The 22,671-nt window shown below is 41.7% G+C and overlaps 1 protein-coding gene across 1 annotated transcript in view; it reads right to left on the reverse strand.

Moving 5' to 3' along the window:
* Nucleotides 1-22,671, reverse strand: part of LOC106595197 (voltage-dependent T-type calcium channel subunit alpha-1H) — a 172,719-nt gene that overhangs the window by 56,455 nt on the left and 93,593 nt on the right. The window contains exons 12-18 of the mRNA XM_082973147.1: nt 11,424-11,812; nt 10,409-10,560; nt 10,041-10,226; nt 8,239-8,356; nt 5,869-6,024; nt 5,309-5,405; nt 4,838-5,079 (exon numbers count right to left, since the gene is read on the reverse strand). Coding sequence (XP_082829273.1) covers nt 4,838-5,079; nt 5,309-5,405; nt 5,869-6,024; nt 8,239-8,356; nt 10,041-10,226; nt 10,409-10,560; nt 11,424-11,812 — 1,340 coding nt within the window. The remainder of the gene's footprint in view (nt 1-4,837; nt 5,080-5,308; nt 5,406-5,868; nt 6,025-8,238; nt 8,357-10,040; nt 10,227-10,408; nt 10,561-11,423; nt 11,813-22,671) is intronic.

Here is a 22,671-nt window from a genome sequence, read left to right on the forward strand (position 1 = left end):
AGCTGCAGGACCCTAGGGGCCCAGACAGGGTGACCCAGCTATATTGTGGTGGACCCCTAGGGGCCCGGACAGGGAGACCCAGCTATATTGTGGTGGACCCCTAGGGGCCCGGACAGGGAGACCCAGCTATATTGTGTACTAGTAGAAAGACCTTTATAATACTAAAAGTCTTATGATATGAATTATATGGAGGATATGCTGTTTCTGTTTGTTAATAGTGTGTTTTTTTAAGGGTGACCCAGCTATATTGTGGTGGACCCCTAGGGGCCCGGACAGGGAGACCCAGCTATATTGTGGTGGACCCCTAGGGGCCCGGACAGGGTGACCCAGCTATATTGTGGTGGAACCATAGGGCCCGGACAGGGTGACCCAGCTGCAGGGTGGTGGACCCCTAGGGCCCGGACAGGGTGACCCAGCTATATTGTGGTGGGACCCCTAGGGGCCCGGACAGGGTGACCCAGCTATATTGTGGTGGACCCCTAGGGGCCCGGACAGGGAGACCCAGCTATATTGTGGTGGACCCCTAGGGGCCCGGACAGGGTGACCCAGCTATATTGTGGTGAACCCCTAGGGGCCCGGACAGGGTGACCCAGCTGCAGGGGTGGTGGACCCCTAGGGGCCCGGACAGGGTGACCCAGCTATATTGTGGTGGACCCCTAGGGGCCCGGACAGGGAGACCCAGCTATATTGTGGTGGACCCCTAGGGGCCCGGACAGGGAGACCCAGCTATATTGTGGTGGACCCCCAGGGCCCGGACAGGGTGACCCAGCTATATTGTGGTGGACCCCTAGGGGCCCGGACAGGGAGACCCAGCTATATTGTGGTGGACCCCCTAGGGGCCCGGACAGGGTGACCCAGCTATATTGTGGTGGACCCCTAGGGGCCCGGACAGGGTGACCCAGCTATATTGTGGTGGACCCCTAGGGCCCGGACAGGGTGACCCAGCTGCAGGGTGGTGGACCCCTAGGGGCCCGGACAGGGAGACCCAGCTATATTGTGGTGGACCCTTAGGGGCCCGGACAGGGTGACCCAGCTATATTGTGGTGGACCCCTAGGGGCCCGGACAGGGTGACCCAGCTATATTGTGGTGGACTCATAGGGGCCTGGACAGGGTGACCCCAGCTATATTGTGGTGGACCCCTAGGGGCCCGGACAGGGTGACCCAGCTATATTGTGGTGGACCCCTAGGGGCCCCGGACAGGGTGACCCAGCTATATTGTGGTGGACCCCTAGGGGCCCGGACAGGGTGACCCAGCTGCAGGGTGGTGGACCCCTAGGGGCCCGGACAGGGAGACCCAGCTATATTGTGGTGGACCCTTAGGGGCCCGGACAGGGTGACCCAGCTATATTGTGGTGGACCCCTAGGGGCCCGGACAGGGTGACCCAGCTATATTGTGGTGGACTCATAGGGGCCTGGACAGGGTGACCCAGCTATATTGTGGTGGACCCCTAGGGCCCGGACAGGGTGAACCCAGCTATATTGTGGTGGACCCCTAGGGGCCTGGACAGGGTGACCCAGCTATATTGTGGTGGACCCCTAGGGCCCGGACAGGGTGACCCAGCTATATTGTGGTGGACCCCTAGGGGCCCGGACAGGGAGACCCAGCTATATTGTGGTGGACCCCTAGGGGCCCGGACAGGGTGACCCAGCTATATTGTGGTGGACCCCTAGGGGCCTGGACAGGGAGACCCAGCTATATTGTGGTGGACCCCTAGGGGGCCCAGACAGGGTGACCCAGCTATATTGTGGTGGACCCCTAGGGGGCCCGGACAGGGAGACCCAGCTATATTGTGGTGGACCCCTAGGGGCCCGGACAGGGTGACCCAGCTATATTGTGGTGGACCCCTAGGGGCCCGGACAGGGAGACCCAGCTATATTGTGGTGGACCCCTAGGGGCCCGGACAGGGAGACCCAGCTATATTGTGTACTAGTAGAAAGACCTTTATAATACTAAAAGTCTTATGATATGAATTATATGGAGGATATGCTGTTTCTGTTTGTTAATAGTGTGTTTTTTTAATTAATTTTTTTAAAACTTTTGTTTCCAAACCTTTCCCTGGGGAATATATATATATATATATATTTTTTTAACTGTTTACGTAACTCTGTAACCTCAGTCTAAACTACTGTATCTCTCCTCTATCAGGGAGAGAGAGAGAGCAGCCTCTCTGTAACCTCAGTTTAAACTACTGTATCTCTCCTCTATCAGAGAGAGAGAGCAGCCTCTGTAACCTCAGTCTAAACTACTGTATCTCTCCTCTATCAGGGAGAGAGAGCAGCCTCTGTAACCTCAGTTTAAACTACTGTATCTCTCCTCTATCAGAGAGAGAGGCAGCCTCTGTAACCTCAGTCTAAACTACTGTATCTCTCCTCTATCAGAGAGAGAGAGCAGCCTCTGTAACCTCAGTCTAAACTACTGTATCTCTCCTCTATCAGGGAGAGAGAGCAGCCTCTCTGTAACCTCAGTCTAAACTACTGTATCTCTCCTCTATCAGGGAGAGAGAGCAGCCTCTCTGTAACCTCAGTCTAAACTACTGTATCTCTCCTCTATCAGGGAGAGAGAGCAGCCTCTGTAACCTCAGTTTAAACTACTGTATCTCTCCTCTATCAGAGAGAGAGAGCAGCCTCTGTAACCTCAGTCTAAACTACTGTATCTCTCCTCTATCAGAGAGAGAGAGCAGCCTCTGTAACCTCAGTCTAAACTACTGTATCTCTCCTCTATCAGGGAGAGAGAGAGAGCAGCCTCTCTGTAACCTCAGTCTAAACTACTGTATCTCTCCTCTATCAGGAGAGAGAGCAGCCTCTCTGTAACCTCAGTCTAAACTACTGTATCTCTCCTCTATCAGGGAGAGAGAGCAGCCTCTGTAACCTCAGTCTAAACTACTGTATCTCTCCTCTATCAGAGAGAGAGAGCAGCCTCTCTGAGATGGCTTCATACCGTGGGATTGTAATGAGAAGGGATGCAGTCCTAATTAACTCTCACTGTGGATCTGAGCCATCAGAGAGAGAGAGAGAGAGAGAGAGAGAGAGAGAGAGAGAGAGAGAGAGAGCGACAGAGAGAGAGACAGAGACAGAGACAGAGAGAGAGAGAGAGAGAGAGAGAGAGAGAGAGAGAGCAGAGAGAGAGAGACAGAGGGAGAGAGAGACAGAGAGAGAGAGAGAGAGAGAGAGAGAGAGAGAGAGAGAGAGAGAGAGAGAGAGAGACAGAGAGAGAGACAGAGAGAGAGAGAGACAGAGAGACAGAGAGACAGAGAGAGAGAGAGACAGAGAGAGAGAGAGACAGAGGGAGAGAGAGACAGAGGGAGAGAGAGAGAGAGAGAGAGAGAGAGAGAGAGAGAGAGAGACAGAGAGAGAGACAGAGAGAGAGAGAGAGAGCGAGAGAGAGAGAGAGAGAGAGAGAGCGAGAGAACGCACTGCCTAAAACACCTTGCTGTTCTGGGACCCTGTGTGCTACAGGACTAATCCTTCACACTACACACAAACACACACACACTCACTACACACACCCACGTCCCATAACAACCCTCTCTGATTCGGTGCCCCTGGGGAGAGCTAAGGCTTCCATTGGCTCTCTAAAGCCGCCAGAAAGTGGAATGGGGTGTCTGCTGTCTCTGGGCAAAGAACAGCAGCAGAGTTTGTAAGTGGTCAGCCTGGGGACAGTGAGACTGGAGATGCGCGTTCACGAGACTTCTCAAAATGTTTTCTTTCAGTCTTTGAATGAATACAACGTTGCCCGGTTGGAATATTAGCGCTATTTTACGAGAAAAATCGCATAAAAATTGACTTTTAAACAGCGTTTGACATGCTTCTAAGTACGGTAATGGAATATTTAGAATTTTTTTGTCACGAAATGCGCTCGCGCGTTACCCTTCGGATAGTGACCTGAACACACGAACAAAACGTAGGTATTTGGATATAACTATGGATTATTTGGAACCAAAACAACATTTCTTGTTGAAGTAGAAGTCCTGGGAGTGCATTCTGACGAAGAACAGCAAAGGTAATCCAATTTTTCTAATAGTAATTCTGAGTTTAGTGAGCCCCAAACTTGGTGGGTGTCAAATTAGCTAGCCTGTGATGGCCGAGCTATCTACTCAGAATATTGCAAAATGTGCTTACGCCGAAAAGCTATTTTAAAATCTGACACCGCGACTGCATAAAGGAGTTCTGTATCTATAATTCTTAAAATAATTGTTAGGTATTTTTGTGAACGTTTATATGAGTAATGTAGTAAATTCACCGGAAGTTTGCGGTGGGTATGCTAGTTCTGAACATCACATGCTAATGTAAAAAGCTGGTTTTTGATATAAATATGAACTTGATTGAACAAAACATGCATGTATTGTATAACATAATGTCCTAGGAGTGTCATCTGATGAAGATCATCAAAGGTTAGTGCTGCATTTAGCTGTGGTTTGGGTTTTTGTGACATATATGCTTGCTTTGAAAATGGCTGTGTGAATATTTTTGGCAGGGTACTCTCCTGACATAATCGAATGTTTTGCTTTCGCTGTAAAGCCTTTTTGAAATCGGACAATGTGGTTAGATTAACGAGAGTCTTGTCTTTAAAATGGTGTAAAATAGTCATATGTTTGAGAAATTGAAGTTATAGCATTTTTGAGGTATTTGTATTTCGCGCCACGCGATTCCACTGGCTGTTGAGTAGGGTGGGACGCAAACGTCCCACCTAGCCCAGAGAGGTTAAGTCAGAAATGTTCTCATCATTAAGACCAGAACACTTTGATGCCATATAGAACCTTATTGGTCAGACTGAGAGATAAAAAAAATAAAAAAACACAAAAGGACATCAGAGGTCAGAGGTTAAAGGTGACTCACCAGAGAGCGCTGGTCGTAGGCTGAGGTGTCTACGGAAGCAGCAGTGCTGCCGCGGCGACGAGAACCCCCGCAGTCCATCCCTGAACACACATCTCCGTACACCAGCCCGTCTCCCGGGACGGACTCGGGGCCCAATGAGCTCCTGGGCGTCGCCGCCGTGCGCGTGATCGTTATGGGAGGGGCCAGAGTGTCGCGTTCCGCGTGACCGTTGGCCGTCATCATCAGAGAATACATCTTCAGCTCTGACGGAAGAGCAACACCATCATCATCATCATCACATCTCTCTATGTCTCTGTTTCCCCCACCTGTGTCTTTCAGCTCTCCAACCTTCTCCTCTTCCTCCCCATCATCCTCATCATCATGACTCTCTACCTCTCTGTTTCCCCCACCTGTCTTTCAGCTCTACTACCTTCTCCTCTTCCTCCTCCTCCTCCTCCTCATCATGTCTCTCTACGTCTTTGTTTTCCCCACCTGTGTCTTTCAGCTCTCCAGCCTTCTTCTTCTCCTCTTCCTCCCCATCGTCATCAGACCTCTTGTCGTCGTCAGAGTCCGCCCGGTTGGCATCCCCCTGACAGACAGAAAGACAGTAGAGAAAGAGAATCGCGGTCTGAAAGCCCTGTACAAAACACCCTCCTTTATCGGATGTTGGTGACAAAACACAGGGGGTCACTGGAGAGTTAGAACACTCTAGAACCCTCTAGAACCTTGTAAGAACCCTATAAACCCGATAGAACCCCGTAGAACCCTCTAGAACCTTGTAAGGACCCTATAAACCCGATAGAACCCAGTAGAACCCTCTAGAACCTTGTAAGAACCCTATAAACCTGATAGAACCCCGTAGAACCCTCTACAACACAGATGAACTCCGCAAAACACTCTAGAACCCTCTAGAACCCATTTGAACACTGTAGAACCATGTTGGACTCTGTTGAAACTGGTCGGACTCCGTAGAACCCCATAGAACCCTGTAGAATCCCATAGAACCCCGTAGAACCCCCGTAGAACCCTGTAGAACCTTGTCAAACTCTTACCTCCGCCTGGAAGCCCTCCACCAAGATGGCCACCAGCAGGTTGAAGAGGACGTAGTTACCAAACGTCATCAGAGCTACAAAGTAGAGAGCAGCGAGAGGAGAGGTGGAGGCCATGCCGTTATACAGGACCACATTCCAGTCCTCCTGAGTCAGGATCTATAGACAGAGAGAGAGAGGAGAGAGGAGAGAGGAGAGGAGGGATGAGGGAGAGAGAGAGAGAGAGAGAGAGGAGGGATGAGAGAGGAGGGATGAACAGAGAGAAAGAGAGAGAGAGAGAGGGATGAGGGAGAGAGAGAGGAGGGATGAGAGAGAGAGAGAGAGAGAGAGAGAGAGAGAGAGAGAGAGAGAGAGAGGGGAGGTTGGGGGTATTGGCAGGGCTTTCAGTTTTTGACCTATGAACCGACCAGGGGAATCCACAAAGCCTCTAGAATCAGTTTGGCCTTTCAGATCAGAATGAATCAGATACTAGATCAAAATGAATCAGATTATACGGACAGATACTAGATCAGAATGAATCAGATCATAATGAATCAGATACTAGATCATAATGAATCAGATTATACTGACAGATACTAGAGCAGAATGAATCAGATACTAGATCAGAATGAATCAGATACTAGATCAGAATGAATCAGATTATATGAACAGATCCTAGATCATAATGAATCAGATCAGAATGAATCAGATCAGAATGAATCAGATCCTAGATCATAATGAATCAGATTATATGGACAGATCCCAGATCAGAATGAATCAGATACTAGATCATAATGAATCAGATACCAGATCATAATGAATCAGATACTAGATCATAATGAATCAGATTATACGGACAGATACCAGATCATAATGAATCAGATCCCAGATCATAATGAATCAGATCCCAGATTAGAATGAATCAGATACTAGATCATAATGAATCAGATCATAATGAATCAGATACTAGATCATAATGAATCAGATTATACTGACAGATACTAGATCAGAATGAATCAGATACTAGATCAGAATGAATCAGATTATATGAACAGATCCTAGATCATAATGAATCAGATCAGAATGAATCAGATCATAATGAATCAGATCCTAGATCATAATGAATCAGATCAGAATGAATCAGATCATAATGAATCAGATCCTAGATCATAATGAATCAGATTATATGGACAGATCCCAGATCAGAATGAATCAGATACTAGATCATAATGAATCAGATACTAGATCATAATGAATCAGATTATACGGACAGATACCAGATCATAATGAATCAGATTATACGGACAGATACCAGATCATAATGAATCAGATCCCAGATCATAATGAATCAGATCCCAGATTAGAATGAATCAGATACTAGATCATAATGAATCAGATCATAATGAATCAGATCATAATGAATCAGATCCCAGATCAGCATTCCTAGGCTGAGATACTTTGTGGATACGGGACCTAATTGCTGTTAAACACACAGACACACACAGGGACACACACACACAGACACACTCAGACACAGAGACACAGACACAGAGACACACACACACAGGGACACAGACACACAGACACAGGGACACACACACTCAGACACAGGGACACAGACACAGAGACACAGGGACACACAGACACAAACACAGCCACAGAGACACACAGACACAGGGACACACAGACACAGAGACACAGGGACACACAGACACAAACACAGCCACAGAGACACACAGAGACAGGGACACACAGAGACAGGGACACACAGACACAGGGACACACAGAGACAGGGACACAGAGACAAACACAAACTCAGAGACACACAGAGACAGGGACACACAGAGACAAACACAAACACAGAGACACACAGAGACAGGGACACACAGAGACAGGGACACACAGACACAGACACAGGGACACACAGAGACAGGGACACACAGACACAGGGACACACAGAGACAGGGACACAGAGACACAGACACAGACACAGGGACACACAGAGACAGGGACACACAGACACAAACACAGCCACAGAGACACACAGAGACAGGGACACACAGAGACAGGGACACACAGACACAGACACAGGGACACACAGAGACAGGGACACACAGACACAGGGACACACAGAGACAGGGACACAGAGACACAGACACAGGGACACACAGAGACAGGGACACACTGACACAGACACAGGGACACACAGACACAGACACAGGGACACACAGAGACAGGGACACACAGACACAGGGACACACAGAGACAGGGACACAGAGACACAGACACAGACACAGGGACACACAGAGACAGGGACACACTGACACAGAGACAGGGACACACAGACACAGGGACACACAGAGACAGGGACACAGAGACACAGCCACGTCTGACCTGGAACACAGTAACGATGGCCCAGAGTAAGGAGTCAAAGTTCTTGCGGTCTGGGATGGTGTCTCCATTCTCCATCTGCAGGTTGAATTTACACCCAAACAGGTGCATGCCGAGGATACTGCACACACACACACACACACACACACACACACACACACACACACACACACAGACACAGACACAGACACAGACACAGACACAGACACACACACACACACACACACACACGCACACGCACACGCACACGCACACACACGCACACACACACACACACACACACACACACACTAAGCATTTAAATATGACCTAATGATCAGGCTTTATAGATACATCACCAGGTTACGTGTGTGTGTGTGTGTGTGTGTGTGTGTGTGTGTGTGTGTGTGTGTGTGTGTGTGATACTTGTCTCTGTAATTATCATCATGTCTCTCTACGTCTCTGTTTTACCCACCTGTGTGTTTTTACATCCCCTGTATGTTGGTTAGCGCGCCAGGCGGTGCTACAGGTTAGGTAAGACCTGGGCGGACCATCCCCTTTATGTTGGTTAGCGCGCCAGGTGGTGCTAGCTAGGTAAGACCTGGGCGGACCACCTCCTGTATGTTGGTTAGCGCGCCAGGTGGTGCTAGCTAGGTAAGACCTGGGAGGACCACCCCCTGTTTGTTGGTTAGCGCGCCAGGCAGTGCTACAGGTTAGGTAAGACCTGGGCGGACCACCCCCTGTATGTTGGTTAGCGCGCCAGGCGGTGCTACAGGTTAGGTAAGACCTGGGCGGACCACCCCCTGTATGTTGGTTAGTGCGCCAGGCGGTGCTACAGGTTAGGTAAGACCTGGGCGGACCACCCCCTGTATGTTGGTTAGCGCGCCAGGCGGTGCTACAGGTTAGGTAAGACCTGGGCGGACCACCCCCTGTATGTTGGTTAGTGCGCCAGGCGGTGCTACAGGTTAGGTAAGACCTGGGCGGACCACCCCCTGTATGTTGGTTAGCGCGCCAGGTGGTGCTAGCTAGGTAAGACCTGGGCGGACCACCTCCTGTACGTTGGTTAGCGCGCCAGGTGGTGCTAGCTAGGTAAGACCTGGGCGGACCATCCCCTGTATGTTGGTTAGCGCGCCAGGTGGTGCTAGCTAGGTAAGACCTGGGTGGACCACCCCCTGTATGTTGGTTAGCGCGCCAGGTGGTGCTAGCTAGGTAAGACCTGGGCGGACCATCCCCTGTATGTTGGTTAGTGCGCCAGGTGGTGCTAGCTAGGTAAGACCTGGGCGGACCACCCCCTGTATGTTGGTTAGCGCGCCAGGTGGTGCTAGCTAGGTAAGACCTGGGCGGACCACCTCCTGTATGTTGGTTAGCGCGCCAGGCGGTGCTACAGGTTAGGTAAGACCTGGGAGGACCACCCCCTGTGTGTTGGTTAGCGCGCCAGGCGGTGCTAGCTAGGTAAGACCTGGGAGGACCACCCCCTGTATGTTGGTTAGCGCACCAGGCGGTGCTACAGGTTAGGGAAGTAGTGGGAAGGCAGATATAGGTAGGAAAGGAGACTAATTTTTACTTTCTTTGTTTTGGTTCCATCCAGTCCCATTTCCCCCCCCAAAATTCCCGTGTTTAGGAATAATACATTCCCTGTAAACTGTATTTTTCTCTGTCTCTCTGCCGTCTTTCCCCCCCCCATCACCTACGATCACATATATTTTTTTCACGCCACGGGCGTTGAGATGTAGCGGGGCATTGCGTTCCCTCCTCCAAGATGCGTACGTAACAGTGTGTGTGTGTGTGTGTGTGTGTGTGTGTGTGTCTGTGTGTGTGTGTGTTACCTGAAGGTGAAGATGAAGAGCATCAGTAGTGTGCAGAAGGTGGCCACGTTGTCCATAGTCTTCATCAGAACCACCAGCTGTCTGCGTAGGGCAGGAAGGAACCTGACGAGCTTCAGGACACGAAGCAGACGGAACGTCCGCAGGACGGACAGACCGCCGTCCGCCTGTCCAATGATCTCCCAGACACTGGAACACACGACGCTTTACTATAACACACACACACACACACACAGCGACACGACACACCACACACACACACACACACACACACACACACACACACACACACACACACACACACACACACACACACACACACACACACACACACACACACACACACTGCAGGAGAGATCTTCCTCACCCACCTGATGATGACGATGATGCCGTCGAAGATGTTGTAGGGGTTCTTGATGTAGCCGAAGAGGCCGAAGGCCAGCAGCTTGAACACCATCTCCAGGAGGAACATGCAGGTGAACACGATGTTACTGATCTCCAAGATGTCAGTCAACTCCACCGGCTGGACAGAGAGGAGACAGGAGAGAGGGGATGAGGAGAGGAGACAGGAGAGAGGGGATGGGAGAGGAGAGAGGAGGGGATGAGGAGAGGAGACAGGAGAGAGGGGATGAGGAGAGGAGACAGGAGAGAGAGGAGAGAGGAGTAGGAGGGGATGAGGAGAGGAGACAGGAGAGAGGGGATGAGGAGAGGAGACAGGAGAGAGGGGATGAGGAGAGGAGACAGGAGAGAGGGGATGAGGAGAGGAGACAGGAGAGAGGGGATGAGGAGAGAGGGGGGATGAGGAGAGGAGACAGGAGAGGAGACAGGAGAGGAGACAGGAGAGGAGACAGGAGAGAGGGGATGAGGAGACAGGAGAGAGGGGATGAGGAGAGGAGACAGGAGAGAGGGGATGAGGAGAGGAGACAGGAGAGAGGGGATGAGGAGAGGAGACAGGAGAGAGGGGATGAGGAGAGGAGACAGGAGAGGAGACAGGAGAGGAGACAGGAGAGGAGGGGATGAGGAGACAGGAGAGGAGACAGAGAGGAGACAGGAGAGGAGACAGGAGAGGAGACAGGAGAGGAGGGATGAGGAGACAGGAGAGAGGGGATGAGGAGACAGGAGAGGAGACAGGAGAGGAGACAGGAGAGGAGACAGGAGAGGAGACGAGACAGGAGAGGAGACAGGAGAGGAGAGGATGAGGAGAGAGGGGGGATGAGGCGAGGCGACCGGCGCGGCGACCGGCGCGGAGCCCGGCGCGGAGACAGGAGAGAGGGGATGAGGATCGCACCCACCCCTCCACCCCCCCCTCCTTCCACCCCCCTCCACCCCTCCACCCCCCCTCTACCCCTCCCCCCCCCCCCTCCACCCCCCCCTCTGTAGTCCTACCTGTTGATGGTATTCTATCCCCATACTGAGAGTATTGATGAGGATGGAGATCATTATCCCTCTGTTGAAGTACTTGCTGTCTACGATGCGTTTCAGTCTGTCTCTGAATCCTTTCCCCAGTTCCACCAGCCTGTTACTGGCCCTCTTCACCCCGAGCCCCAGCCCTACCCCCAGCCCTGCCTTCCGCCGGCGCCTCCCGCGGCCGCCCAGCCCCTCTCCTCCCTGGGGGAAGTCGTGCAGGGTGTGGGCCTCTCCCCTAGAACCCTCCAGGTCGCTCAGGTCCAGCTCCATGCCCTCTAGGGCGCGGCTACACAGCGGACAGCTCAACAGCTCCAGGAGGAGTGGGGAGGGCACCACGCCAGCCAGCTGGTACAGCAGCCGAGGACGGCCTGGAGGGGAGAGAGAAGTTATTTTTAAAATTTAGTTTGATCAAATATATCTCTCTCTCTATATATATATATATATTGTTATTAAACAGATAGAGGAGAAAGATATAGAGGTCAAAGGGCGTGCCGACACTGACACTGTGTCATTGCCATTAGACGAGTCAAGACAACAAGTCCTACAGGATAAACTCTACAGCTGCGGGACTGTGTCTGAAATGAAATTCTGTTCCCTACGCAGCCACCCTGAAGCTCTGCACTACAGAGGGAATATAGTGCCGTTGGGGACAGGGCCCTGGAGGACTGACGTGAGGCTGGTTTTCCTGTCTCCCCCCGGATAAACAGAGTGATGTGATGAGGAAGACGGACTGAGAAGCAGCTCTATGCTGACCTCGCGGTTCAGGGCTGATCTAACCGTCCACGGCATCAGACTGGGACAGGCTTCACTTCAACGTCGATGGACAGGAGTAATTAGACCTCTTGTCTTCTCTCCCTCTTCTCCCTCTCCTCTCTCTTCTCTCTCCTCCCCTCTCCCTCTCCTCTCCTCTCCTCTCCTCTCCTCTCCTCTCCTCTCCTCTCCTGTCCTCTCCTCTCCTCTCCTCTCCTCTCCTCTCCTCTCCTCTCTTTCTCTCCCTCCTCTCTCTACCCCCTCTCCCTCTCCCTCTCCTCCTCTCTCTCTCTACCCCCTCTCCTCTTCCTCTCCTCTCCTCTCCTCTCCTCTCCTCTCCTCTCTTTCTCTCCCTCCTCTCTCTCTCTCTCTCTCTCTCTCTACCCCCTCTCCTCTCCTCTCTCCTCTCTCCTCTCCCTCTCCTATGTATTCACTAATGCCTTCAACATTTGAGACATGGATTTCCTGTCAGGACTGTAAGTGGTCTTACAGACAGAAACACGAGTACTGGACTAAAAGGCATGATCAATGGAGATTCTCAATTAAAATTGCCTTTTTAGTCCAGGGCGATGTTCAATCAGTGTCCGGGAAGCTGGCCCAAATACCTGTATAGTGAAACAGAGGTAGCTAGTTCTACTATAGAATTACTGTATATATAGAGATGGATCTAACTAGTTCTACTATAGAAGTACTGTATATATAGAGAGAGATGGATCTTACTAGTTCTACTATAGAAGTACTGTATATATATAGAGATGGATTTTACTAGTTCTACTATAGAAGTACTGTATATATATAGAGAGAGATGGATCTAACTAGTTCTACTATAGAAGTACTGTATATATATGAGATGGATTTACTAGTTCTACTATAGAAGTACTGTATATATATAGAGAGAGATGGATCTAACTAGTTCTACTATAGAAGTACTGTATATATATATATAGAAGTACTGTATATATATATATATATATATAGAGAGAGAGAGAGAGAGAGATGGATCTAACTAGTTCTACTATAGAAGTACTGTATATATATAGAGAGAGATGGATCTAACTAGTTCTACTATAGAAGTACTGTATATATATATAGAGAGATGGATCTAACTAGTTCTACTATAGAAGTACTGTATATATATATAGAGATGGATCTAACTGGTTCTACTATAGAAGTACTGTATATATAGAGAGATGGATCTAACTAGTTCTACTATAGAAGTACTGTATATATATAGAGAGATGGATCTAACAAGTTCTACTATAGAAGTACTGTATATATATAGAGAGATGGATCTAACTAGTTCTACTATAGAAGTACTGTATATATATAGAGAGATGGATCTAACAAGTTCTACTATATAAGTACTGTATATATATAGAGAGATGGATCTAACAAGTTCTACTATAGAAGTACTGTATATATATAGAGAGAGATGGATCTAACTAGTTCTACTATAGAAGTACTGTATATATATAGAGATGGATCTAACCAGTTCTACTATAGAAGTACTGTATATATATAGAGATGGATCTTACTAGTTCTACTGTAGAAGTACTGTATATATATAGAGAGAGATGGATCTAACTAGTTCTACTATAGAAGTACTGTATATATATATATAGAAGTACTGTATATATATATATATATATAGATGGATCTAACTAGTTCTACTATAGAAGTACTGTATATATAGAGAGAGATGGATCTTACTAGTTCTACTATAGAAGTACTGTATATATATAGAGAGATGGATCTAACTAGTTCTACTATAGAAGTACTGTATATATATATAGAGATGGTTCTTACTAGTTCTACTATAGACGTACTGTATATATAGAGATGGATCTTACTAGTTCTACTATAGAAGTACTGTATATATAGAGATGGATCTAACTAGTTCTACTATAGAAGTACTGTATATATAGAGAGAGATGGATCTAACTAGTTCTACTATAGAAGTACTGTATATATAGAGATGGAGCTTACTAGTTCTACTATAGAAGTACTGTATATATAGAGAGAGAGATGGATCTTACTAGTTCTACTATAGAAGTACTGTATATATAGAGAGAGATGGATCTAACTAGTTCTACTATAGAAGTACTGTATATATATATATATAGAAGTACTGTATATATATATATATATATAGATGGATCTAACTAGTTCTACTATAGAAGTACTGTATATATAGAGAGAGATGGATCTTACTAGTTCTACTATAGAAGTACTGTATATATATATAGAGATGGAGCTTACTAGTTCTACTATAGAAGTACTGTATATATATATAGAGATGGATTTTACTAGTTCTACTATAGACGTACTGTATATATAGAGATGGATCTTACTAGTTCTACTATAGAAGTACTGTATATATAGAGATGGATCTAACTAGTTCTACTATAGAAATACTGTATATACAGAGAGAGATGGTTCTAACTAGTTCTACTATAGAAGTACTGTATATATAGAGATGGAGCTTACTAGTTCTACTATAGAAGTACTGTATATATAGAGAGAGAGATGGATCTTACTAGTTCTACTATAGAAGTACTGTATATATATATATATATAGAGAGAGAGATGGTTCTTACTAGTTCTACTATAGAAGTACTGTATATATATAGAGAGATGGATCTAACTAGTTCTACTATAGAAGTACTGTATATATATAGAGAGATGGATCTTACTAGTTCTACTATAGAAGTACTGTATATATATATATATATATATATATATATATATAGAGAGAGAGAGAGAGAGAGAGAGAGAGAGATGGATCTTACTACTTCTACTATAGAAGTACTGTATATATAGAGAGATGGATCTAACTAGTTCTACTATAGAAGTACTGCATATAGAGAGAGAGATGGATCTAACTAGTTCTACTATAGAACTACTGTATATATATATAGAGAGAGAGATATGGATCTAACTAGTTCTACTACAGAAGTACTGTATATATATAGAGAGATGGATCTAACAAGTTCTACTATACAAGTACTGTATATATATAGAGATGGATCTAACTAGTTCTACTATAGAAGTACTGTATATATAGAGAGAGATGGATCTAACAAGTTCTACTATAGAAGTACTGTATATATAGAGAGAGATGGATCTAACAAGTTCTACTATAGAAGTACTGTATATATATAGAGAGATGGATTTGACTAGTTCTACTATAGAAGTACTGTATATATAGAGAGAGATGGATCTAACAAGTTCTACTATATAAGTACTGTATATATATAGAGAGATGGATCTAACAAGTTCTACTATAGAAGTACTGTATATATATAGAGAGAGATGGATCTAACTAGTTCTACTATAGAAGTACTGTATATATATGAGAGATGGATCTAACCAGTTCTACTATAGAAGTACTGTATATATATAGAGATGGATCTTACTAGTTCTACTGTAGAAGTACTGTATATATATAGAGAGAGATGGATCTAACTAGTTCTACTATAGAAGTACTGTATATACAGAGATGGATCTTACTAGTTCTACTATAGAAGTACTGTATATATAGAGAGATGGATCTAACTAGTTCTACTATAGAAGTACTGTATATATATAGAGAGATGGATTTAACTAGTTCTACTATAGAAGTACTGTATATATATAGAGATGGTTCTTACTAGTTCTACTATAGAAGTACTGTATATATATATATAGAGATGGCTCTAACTAGTTCTACTATAGAAGTACTGTATATATATATATATATATATAGATGGATCTAACTAGTTCTACTATAGAAATACTGTATATATATAGAGAGAGAGATGGATCTAACTAGTTCTACTATAGAAGTACTGAATATATAGAGATGGATCTAACTAGTTCTACTATAGAAGTACTGTATATATATATATATAGAGAGAGAGAGATGGATCTAACTAGTTCTACTATAGAAGTACTGTATATATAGAGAGAGATGGATCTAACAAGTTCTACTATAGAAGTACTGTATATATATACAGAGAGAGATGGATCTAACTAGTTCTACTATAGAAGTACTGTATATATATAGAGAGAGATGGATCTTACTAGTTCTACTATAGAAGTACGTGTATATATATAGAGAGATGGATCTAACTAGTTCTACTATAGAAGTACTGTATATATATAGATAGATGGATCTAACTAGTTCTACTATAGAAGTACTGTATATATATAGAGAGAGAGATGGATCTAACTAGTTCTACTATAGAAGTACTGTATATATATATATATATAGAGAGAGAGATGGATCTAACTAGTTCTACTATAGAAGTACTGTATATATATAGAGATGGATCTTACTAGTTCTACTATAGAAGTACTGTATATATAGAGAGATGGATCTAACTAGTTCTACTATAGAAGTACTGTATATATATATGAGAGAGATGGATCTAACTAGTTCTACTATAGAAGTACTGTATATATATAGAGAGATGGTTCTTACTAGTTCTACTATAGAAGTACTGTATATATATAGAGATGGATCTAACTAGTTCTACTATAGAAGTACTGTATATATAGAGAGATGGATCTAACTAGTTCTACTATAGAAGTACTGTATATATAGAGAGAGATGGATCTAACTAGTTCTACTATAGAAGTACTGTATATATATAGAGAGATGGATCTAACTAGTTCTACTATAGAAGTACTGTATATATAGAGAGAGATGGATCTAACTAGTTCTACTATAGAAGTACTGTATATATATAGAGAGATGGATCTAACTAGTTCTACTATAGAAGTACTGTATATATATAGAGAGATGGATCTTACTAGTTCTACTATAGAAGTACTGTATATATATAGAGAGATGGATCTTACTAGTTCTACTATAGAAGTACTGTATATATATAGAGAGATGGATCTAACTAGTTCTACTATAGAAGTACTGTATATATATGAGATGGATCTACTAGTTCTACTGTAGAGTACTATATATAGAGAGGAGATGGATCTACTAGTTCTACTATAGAAGTACTGTATATATATAGAGATGGATCTAACTAGTTCTACTATAGAAGTACTGTATATATATAGAGAGATGGTTCTAACTAGTTCTACTATAGAAGTACTGTATATATAGAGAGAGATGGATCTAACTAGTTCTACTATAGAAGTACTGTATATATAGAGAGAGATATGGATCTTACTAGTTCTACTATAGAAGTACTGTATATATATATATAGAGAGAGAGATGGATCTAACTAGTTCTACTATAGAAGTACTGTATATATATAGAGAGATGGATCTTACTAGTTCTACTATAGAAGTACTGTATATATATAGAGATGGACCTTACTAGTTCTACTATAGAAGTGCTGTATATATATAGAGAGATGGATCTTACTAGTTCTACTATAGAAGTACTGTATATATATAGAGAGATGGATCTAACTAGTTCTACTATAGAAGTACTGTATATATAGAGAGATGGATCTAACTAGTTCTACTATAGAAGTACTGTATATATATATAGAGAGATGGATCTAACCAGTTCTACTATAGAAGTACTGTGTATATATGTAGAGAGATGGATCTAAGTAGTTCTACTATAGAAGTACTGTATATATAGAGAGAGATGGATCTTACTAGTTCTACTATAGAAGTACTGTATATATATAGAGAGAGATGGTTCTAACTAGTTCTACTATAGAAGTACTGTATATATAGAGAGAGATGGATCTTACTAGTTCTACTATAGAAGTACTGTATATATAGAGAGAGATGGATCTAACTAGTTCTACTATAGAAGTACTGTATATATATAGAGATGGATCTAACTAGTTCTACTATAGAAATACTGATATATATAGAGAGAGATGGATCTAACTAGTTCTACTATAGAAGTACTGTATATATAGAGATGGATCTAACTAGTTCTACTATAGAAGTACTGTATATATAGAGAGAGAGATGGATCTAACTAGTTCTACTATAGAAGTACTGTATATATATAGAGAGATGGATCTAACTAGTTCTACTATAGAAGTACTGTATATATAGAGAGAGATGGATCTAACTAGTTCTACTATAGAAGTACTGTATATATATAGAGATGGATCTAACTAGTTCTACTATAGAAGTACTGTATATATAGAGAGAGATGGATCTAACTAGTTCTACTATAGAAGTACTGTATATATAGAGAGAGATGGATCTTACTAGTTCTACTATAGAAGTACTGTATATATATAGAGAGATGGTTCTAACTAGTTCTACTATAGTAGTACTGTATATATAGAGAGAGATGGATCTTACTAGTTCTACTATAGAAGTACTGTATATATAGAGAGAGATGGATCTAACTAGTTCTACTATAGAAGTACTGTATATATATATAGAGATGGATCTAACTAGTTCTACTATAGAAGTACTGTATATATATAGAGAGAGATGGATCTAACTAGTTCTACTATAGAAGTACTGTATATATAGAGAGATGGATCTAACTAGTTCTACTATAGAAGTACTGTATATATATAGAGAGAGATGGATCTAACTAGTTCTACTATAGAAGTACTGTATATATAGAGAGAGATGGATCTAACTAGTTCTACTATAGAAGTACTGTATATATATAGAGAGAGATGGATCTAACTAGTTCTACTATAGAAGTACTGTATATATAGAGAGAGATGGATCTAACTAGTTCTACTATAGAAGTACTGTATATATAGAGAGAGATGGATCTAACTAGTTCTACTATAGAAGTACTGTATATATATATATATATATATATAAAGAGAGATGGATCTAACTAGTTCTACTATAGAAGTACTGTATATATAGAGAGAGATGGATCTAACTAGTTCTACTATAGAAGTACTGTATATATATATAGAGAGAGAGATGGATCTAACTAGTTCTACTATAGAAGTACTGTATATATATAGAGAGATGGATCTAACTAGTTCTACTATAGAAGTACTGTATATATAAGAGATGGATCTTACTAGTTCTACTATAGAAGTACTGTATATATAGAGAGATGGATCTAACTAGTTCTACTATAGAAGTACTGTATATATATATATAGAAGACGATATATGATGGATCTAACTAGTTCTACTATAGAAGTACTGTATATATAGAGAGAGATGGATCTAACAAGTTCTACTATAGAAGTACTGTATATATATAATAGAGAGAGATGGATCTAACTAGTTCTACTATAGAAGTACTGTATATATATAGAGAGATGGATCTTACTAGTTCTACTATAGAAGTACTGTATATATATAGAGAGATGGATCTTACTAGTTCTACTATAGAAGTACTGTATATATATAGAGAGATGGATCTTACTAGTTCTACTATAGAAGTACTGTATATATAGAGAGAGATGGATCTAACTAGTTCTACTATAGAAGTACTGTATATATATATAGAGATGGATCTTACTAGTTCTACTATAGAAGTACTGTATATATAGAGAGAGATGGATCTAACTAGTTCTACTATAGAAGTACTGTATATATATAGAGATGGATCTTACTAGTTCTACTATAGAAGTACTGTATATATATAGAGAGATGGATCTAACTAGTTCTACTATAGAAGTACTGTATATATAGAGAGAGATGGATCTAACAAGTTCTACTATAGAAGTACTGTATATATATACAGAGAGAGAGATGGATCTAACTAGTTCTACTATAGAAGTACTGTATATATATAGAGAGAGATGGATCTTACTAGTTCTACTATAGTAGTACTGTGTATATATATAGAGAGATGGATCTAACTAGTTCTACTATAGATGTACTGTATATATATATATATATATATATATATATATATATATAGATGGATCTAACTAGTTCTACTATAGAAGTACTGTATATATAGAGAGAGAGATGGATCTAACTAGTTCTACTATAGAAGTACTGTATATATAAGAGAGAGAGATGGATCTAACTAGTTCTACTATAGAAGTACTGAATATATATATATAGAGAGAGAGAGATGGATCTAACTAGTTCTACTATAGAAGTACTGTATATATATAGAGATGGATCTTACTAGTTCTACTATAGAAGTACTGTATATATAGAGAGATGGATCTAACTAGTTCTACTATAGAAGTACTGTATTATATATATATATATATAGAGATGGATCTAACTAGTTCTACTATAGATGTACTGTATATATATAGAGATGGTTCTTACTAGTTCTACTATAGAAGTACTGTATATATATAGAGATGGATCTAACTAGTTCTACTATAGAAGTACTGTATATATAGAGAGATGGATCTAACTAGTTCTACTATAGAAGTACTGTATATATAGAGAGAGATGGATCTAACAAGTTCTACTATAGAAGTACTGTATATATAGAGAGAGATGGATCTAACAAGTTCTACTATAGAAGTACTGTATATATATATATATATAAGAGAGAGATGGATCTAACTAGTTCTACTATAGAAGTACTGTATATATATAGAGAGATGGACCTTACTAGTTCTACTATAGAAGTACTGTATATATATAGAGAGATGGACCTTACTAGTTCTACTATAGAAGTGCTGTATATATATAGAGAGATGGACCTTACTAGTTCTACTATAGAAGTACTGTATATATATAGAGAGATGGATCTAACTAGTTCTACTATAGAAGTACTGTATATATATATATAGAGATGGATCTTACTAGTTCTACTGTAGTAGTACTGTATATATAGAGAGAGAGATGGATCTAACTAGTTCTACTATAGAAGTACTGTATATATATAGAGATGGATCTAACTAGTTATACTATAGAAGTATTGTATATATATAGAGAGATGGTTCTAACTAGTTCTACTATAGAAGTACTGTATATATATAGAGAGATGGATCTAACTAGTTCTACTATAGAAGTACTGTATATATATATAGAGATGGATCTAACCAGTTCTACTATAGAAGTACTGTATATATATAGAGAGATGGTTCTTACTAGTTCTACTATAGAAGTACTGTATATATATAGAGATGGATCTAACTAGTTCTACTATAGAAGTACTGTATATATATAGAGAGATGGACCTTACTAGTTCTACTATAGAAGTACTGTATATATATAGAGATGGACCTTACTAGTTCTACTATAGAAGTACTGTATATATATAGAGAGATGGACCTTACTAGTTCTACTATAGAAGTACTGTATATATATAGAGAGATGGATCTAACTAGTTCTACTATAGAAGTACTGTATATATATATATATATATAAAAGAGAGAGATGGATCTAACTAGTTCTACTATAGTAGTACTGTATATATATATATAGAGATGGATCTAACCAGTTCTACTATAGAAGTACTGTGTATATATGTAGAGAGATGGATCTAAGTAGTTCTACTATAGTAGTACTGTATATATAGAGAGAGATGGATCTTACTAGTTCTACTATAGAAGTACTGTATATATATAGAGAGAGATGGTTCTAACTAGTTCCACTATATTAGTACTGTATATATAGAGAGAGATGGATCTTACTAGTTCTACTATAGAAGTACTATATATATAGAGAGAGATGGTTCTAACCAGTTCTACTATAGTAGTACTGTATATAGAGAGAGATGGTTCTTACTAGTTCTACTATAGTAGTACTGTATATATATATATATATAGAGATGGATCTAACCAGTTCTACTATAGTAGTACTGTATATATAGAGAGAGATGGTTCTTACTAGTTCTACTATAGTAGTACTGTATATAGAGAGAGATGGTTCTTACTAGTTCTACTATAGAAGTACTGTATATATAGAGAGATGGATCTAACTAGTTCTACTATAGAAGTACTGTATATATATAGAGAGATGGATCTAACTAGTTCTACTATAGAAGTACTGTATATATAGAGAGAGATGGATCTAACAAGTTCTACTATAGAAGTACTGTATATATATGAGAGATGGATCTAACTAGTTCTACTATAGAAGTACTGTATATATAGAGAGAGATGGATCTAACTAGTTCTACTATAGAAGTACTTGTATATATATGAGAGAGATGGATCTAACTAGTTCTACTATAGAAGTACTGTATATATATATAGAGACGGATCTTACTAGTTCTACTATAGAAGTACTGTATATATATAGAGAGAGATGGATCTAACTAGTTCTACTAAAGAAGTACTGTATATATATAGAGAGAGATGGATCTAACTAGTTCTACTATAGAAGTACTGTATATATAGAGATGGAGCTTACTAGTTCTACTATAGAAGTACTGTATATATATATAGAGAGAGACTGATCTTACTAGTTCTACTATAGAAGTACTGTATATATATAGAGAGAGATGGTTCTTACTAGTTCTACTATAGAAGTGCTGTATATATAGAGAGAGATGGATCTAACTAGTTCTACTATAGAAGTACTGTATATATAGAGAGAGATTGATCTTACTAGTTCTACTATAGAAGTACTGTATATATATATATATATATAT

The sequence above is a fragment of the Salmo salar genome, chromosome 03 (assembly GCF_965601325.2).
Source record: "Salmo salar chromosome 03, fSalSal1, whole genome shotgun sequence".
NCBI classification, from domain to species: Eukaryota; Metazoa; Chordata; class Actinopteri; order Salmoniformes; family Salmonidae; genus Salmo; species Salmo salar.